This window comes from Sphaeroforma arctica, assembly GCF_001186125.1.
Source record: "Sphaeroforma arctica JP610 unplaced genomic scaffold supercont1.27, whole genome shotgun sequence".
In the NCBI taxonomy this organism is placed as follows: domain Eukaryota; class Ichthyosporea; order Ichthyophonida; genus Sphaeroforma; species Sphaeroforma arctica.
The window spans coordinates 151,744-156,818 of NW_014040531.1; the positions used below are offsets into that span (position 1 = coordinate 151,744).

A 5,075-nucleotide genomic window follows, 5' to 3' on the forward strand; every position below is an offset into this window, starting at 1 on the left:
TTTTATAAAATAAATATATATATATATATATATATATATGTATGTATGTATATATGTGTACTTATATATATATATATATATGTAAGCATGTATGTATATGTATGTACATATATATATATATATATATATGTAAGCATGTATGCATATGTATGTACGCACACACACACACATATATATATATATATATATATATCAGATGAAGGGGGTAGGTGTTTGCGTGAGGTGTTGTGCTAATTTATCTATAAACACCCTTAGTATGTCATAATAGTTCACTTCTTCAAATAAAATTCAACATAAAATGCAATTAGCGGCTCAAAAAATACACAGTAGACGTTCCCATATACAGTGGATGCGAAATAGCTGTCACCCAAGAACACGCTAACTGCACGATTACGATCCACCTGATAGCACATGTACAATTTACACTACAATACAGCACGTCGTCATCACCACTTACGTTAACCGCACTGGTCAGTGTGCTGTCCTTCTTGTTATGTTTCACGCCCGCTTCTCGGCCCCCATCCTGCTGGACTATTCTATCCTGGCTAGGTCTCTTCACACTCTGCACCGTACCTGTGCCATCGGCACTCAACCTCTCCGAATCATTGATCCGTATCTGAGTCGACGAATTGGACTTCTGGCCATGTCGAGGACTACTGAACTGTTGTTGCCGTGGGGTCAGAGCCTGAGTGGTTCGGTGCTGTGTTTCTATAGCATTATGCTGCTTCAGATTCTGGTGGTTTGCCTGCTGTTGATGTTGCTGTTGTGGAGGCCCCTGTCCAATGTATCCAGAATGGACTTGGCCCTGTGATGCATGCGCGTTCATCGTCTGAGGCATCAATGTGTTTTGAGAGGGAAAATGAGACTGTATCTGCACTTGTTGGTCCGGTATCTGGCCCATATTGCAACCCAAATTTGGGCTATGTAGCGGACTGGGCTGCGGTGAGTTCTGCGATTGGGAACGCCCCACCTGGCCCGCACCCACGCCCAAATTACCGGGGTTGGGCTGCAACAGCTGATGTGAGTTACCCGCATACTGGCCATGGTTTTGATTCAAGTGAGAGGTTTGCATCGCCTGTTGCTGTTGTTGTTGTTGTTGTTGTTGTTGTTGCAAGTCCTGTTGTTGCTGTTGCTGTTGTCGCTGCATTTGTTGCAGCAGCTGCTGTTGGCGCTGCAGCTGCAGCAGCTGTTGTTCTTGTTGGCGGTGATTTGTCGACGAGTGCTCGAAAAGTTGCTGTTGTTCGTAATGCGCTCGCATCAGCTCAGCCTGTCTCGCCTCGTAGTCTTTGATCGAGGGATGGACAGAATACTTATCCTCTATCTTCTTCGCTTCATACGGACGTGTTTGTGTCTGTCGCTGACGTGGTTGCTGCGTACCCGAGGTTTGCTTATTCAGAGCGTGCTTCAATATGGGTTGCGGTGATGATGTCTGTGATCTCGGCAGGCTCCTTTGTTGCTGGTGCGTTGGTTGCATATGCTGGAATTGACTTTCTGCCGTCTTCCCCTCTGAACTTTCGCTCCTGACTCGAATTTGGCAGGCACCATTCGAACCCGTATTCCGCGTTTCTTTATTCCGCGATCCATTCTTCTCATGACTCTGTCGCCCATAGCTTCCTGGAACTCCCTTACTCACAGACCTTTCTCTATCCATATCCCCAGAGATATTCCGATCACTGTTTCCTCTGAATTCTCTACTGCCACTATTCACAGATGAAGGCGAATACTTCATACTTTTGTTTTTACCTGATTGAGGTCCTGGCTGTGGATTCGAGCCCGTTGCAGGCGATGGGTGTGATGTAGGGATACTTATAGTATGATCTAGCGCGGGCGACACGTTCCCCGAGTCTGTATGCTGTGACATATAGCTCGTACTCCGTTGTTTGGTAATACTACCCTGTCTCGATGTTGGCTGACTGTCCTGTGACTGCTGTTGTGGCGCATTCTGGTGGACATGTGGCAGCTGCTGCTGCTGCAGTGGTACGGGTTGCGGAGCCTGTGTACGCAGTTGATCGCCCATCGGAATGTGCATACTGAGGTTCTGCTGAGCCCGGTCGTATTCCTGCTGTTCTAATTGTTGTTGTTGCTGTTGTTGCTGCTGTTGTTGTTGGTGTTGTTGTAAGTGTAACTTTTTTAAATTGGGATAGCTCCGTGATTGTACACCCTTATACTCCAGTACCGCTCCTGGTTGCAGCTGTTGTGGTTGCAGCTGTTGTGGTTGCAGCTGTTGTGGTTGCAGCTGTTGTGGTTGCAGCTGCTGCTGAGGTGGCAGCCGTTGCTGTATCGAAGTATACTCCATCTGATGCTCCATCTGATGCTGCAGCTGTTGCTGCAGCTGTTGCTGCTGCTGCTGCTGCTGCTGCTGCTGCATAAGCTGTTGCTGCAGGTCATGCTGTTGCTGTGCCATCTGACTCTGTTGCTGTTGTTGCTGATGATGTGGATTTGATCGTTGTGTATGACTGTACAATCCCGTATGAGAATTCTGGCGCGAGAACTGTGTCTGTGATTGTGAGTGTTGTGCTTCTGGTTGTATACTCATTTGTGTCTGCAATGATTTCTGTTGCATCTGTTGTCGCTGTTGTTGGTGTTGTATTTGCTGCATATGCTGCATCTGCTGCTGTTGCCGCTGTTGCTGTTGTTGTTGCTGTTGCTGCTGTAGTACTTCATGTGGTCGATACATATCTGTTTGATTGCTGCCCTTTTCCATCTGATCTCGCATATTGGTTACCGCTGGCATCCCGTAGCCCAACGGGTTCTGCACCATGTCGCTCTGTTCCACCCGCAGATTTACACTGTCATTTAAATGTGCAATACTGACCACATTCTGGCCTCCCAATTGCGCCTGTGTCTCGTACGGCTGCTGCACTGCACCGTAGTTTTGAATACTCATACCACCATTGGCGTTCGCGGTATTGTCCACCTGTTCATGATGGTTACTGTGTGTAATACCATTGGCGCCTTGGCCACCATTTTGCCAGCCGCTACTTGTTTGCCTTTGGTACTCAGCCATGATCGTCTACCCACGCAGGAAGGGTTACTGCTGGTAAGATAAAGCTCGGATATAAAGACGTTTATGTGGAACATTCCACACCCTCTAATACTCTTATGTAGTTCTGCCGTGGCATCTAATTATGCGTCAAATCCAGCCGCACATACCATTACTATGGATGTTGCACACAGCCTTCACGTCTGCTCCACTGTCGCGTTCTTACAGTATGTAACCATACATTGTGTCAGTCAAAGTCAAAACATCCGAGTGAAACTCGATTCTCATTCTCTGATTATTCGCTTTTAGGACCACTCTCTGTGCTCTGTAGTCTGTACACTGTGCTGCTTGGCATAATATTTATTGTTGGAACAAATATTCAACAATAAAAATGTAGGACATCATTGATATTTATTTATATTTATTTTATTTTTAGATGAACATTCGAAATTTTATTTTTTTGGTTTGGGTTTTTTTGTAAAACAATTTTTTTGCCTGCCCAAATTGGTATTTAATTTCTGGTGTCAATGTTTTGCTTTTTGCTTTGATGCTTTATTTTCTTTTTGGGTTACGCAGGGTTATGACTTATTTTTAGTGAAGCCGTATGTTCTATTTTGGGACACTTATGCTACAGAATTTATTTAAACACGCACAAAATACCATGACCTCCTATAAATACATAAAATTTGTATACTTCACGCGCACGCCGCCAACCTTCAGATGGTAGAGAAGTTTGATAATATTTTAATAGTGTTCGCGGAAGGTCCAGCGATTATATATATTATAATACGTGCACATAGACATCAGACACGGATGCCCTATACAGCTCTTAGCTGTATCAATACCCTGATTACTTAAGGACAAATAACCCGTCGCCGACATACAGTACGTCTGTTGAACTCAGGAGATTAGCAAAACCTAGACCGCGCTATGAATAGTATCCTCGGAAATGACAAATCATTTTTTTAACCTCTAGGTAGAGTGAAGGCGGTCAATAATTATGAATCAGATTATAGCGATGTTGCCCTCAACACATTTGCTGTCTAGGGTGATTGAGTTGAAACTCATCCCGGACTTGTAGCCAACTGGACCATACTCCAGTCATATTACGAGTAAACGCGACACATGCTAAACAAGACTTGGTATGCTTTGGTGTACAAAAGATAGTCGCGCAATCCGTGTGTGCTAGAGTCACCATCGAGAGAGTGGTTTGAGAATTTCAAAGAATTGTCGCTATTACTATCAAATAGAAAGTAAGGAAACCCGTTATTGCCATAGATAATATTGTAGCGCGCATCTTTTTACGAGTGTGCACCGACTGAGTATGTCAACTATTTTACGATTCCTTGAACCTTTATTTCCTAGCTGACGTTATTTCTGCAAGCAAAGAATCGATCCTATGAACATGCAAGTTGGCTTTGAGCCGTCTGCGTTGCTGTGCTTTGGTAATTGGAGCAGGTTCGCCATTTTCTGGAGTAGGAATAAATTGGTGTATGAAATAGTTGCTTAGATTCGATACTACATGCAATTGAAGAGGAAGACAAGGGAAAATGAAACGAATTGAAACAACGGGATTATTTAGTTCACCGAAAGAAGGTTCATCAGGAACAGTACTTACCGACATAGGACCAGTCTGGTGAATCGGTCAAGGGCCCGTAATCATTTCCACTGCGACCTTGTCCACGACTATAAGCAAAAAAATGGGAATCAACTTTTAAGTAACAACAGAGAAGCATGAAACTAACCGCGCGATCAAATGAACAAGATACACACCTGCATTTGAGTTAATTTTAGGGTTTAAAAATCGTAAGAGCGTTTTACATAGTGCACGAACGCAAATTTAGTTCATACGATTATATATATATGTGTGTGTATTTATATATATATATGTATGTGTGTATGTATGTAATATACGTATGTATGTATAAATATATATATATATGTGTGTGTGTGTATGTGTGTGTGTGTATGTATATGTGTATGTATATGTATATAAATATATATATAAATATATATATTAATTTATATATGTATGTATATATATATATATGTGTGTGTATATATGTATGTATATATGTATGTATATGTGTAC

General features: G+C 42.9%; 2 protein-coding genes across 2 annotated transcripts in view; both read right to left on the bottom strand.

Moving 5' to 3' along the window:
- Nucleotides 1-269: 269 nt before the first annotated feature.
- Nucleotides 270-3,026, bottom strand: SARC_00780 (hypothetical protein; the record flags this gene model as incomplete). Its single annotated transcript, XM_014305532.1, has 2 exons — nt 458-3,026; nt 270-401 (listed from the first exon to the last, which is right to left on the bottom strand). The coding sequence occupies exons 1-2, from the start codon at nt 3,005-3,007 to the stop codon at nt 270-272; spliced, it is 2,682 nt and encodes an 893-aa protein (XP_014161007.1). The 5' UTR covers nt 3,008-3,026.
- A 1,219-nt stretch (nt 3,027-4,245) lies between these two features.
- The window catches only part of SARC_00781 (hypothetical protein), a gene marked incomplete at its 5' end in the record, with an annotated part of 1,334 nt that continues 504 nt past the window's right edge, over nt 4,246-5,075 (bottom strand). Inside the window, 2 exons of the mRNA XM_014305533.1 lie at nt 4,246-4,453; nt 4,602-4,669. Coding sequence (XP_014161008.1) covers nt 4,338-4,453; nt 4,602-4,669 — 184 coding nt within the window. The remainder of the gene's footprint in view (nt 4,454-4,601; nt 4,670-5,075) is intronic.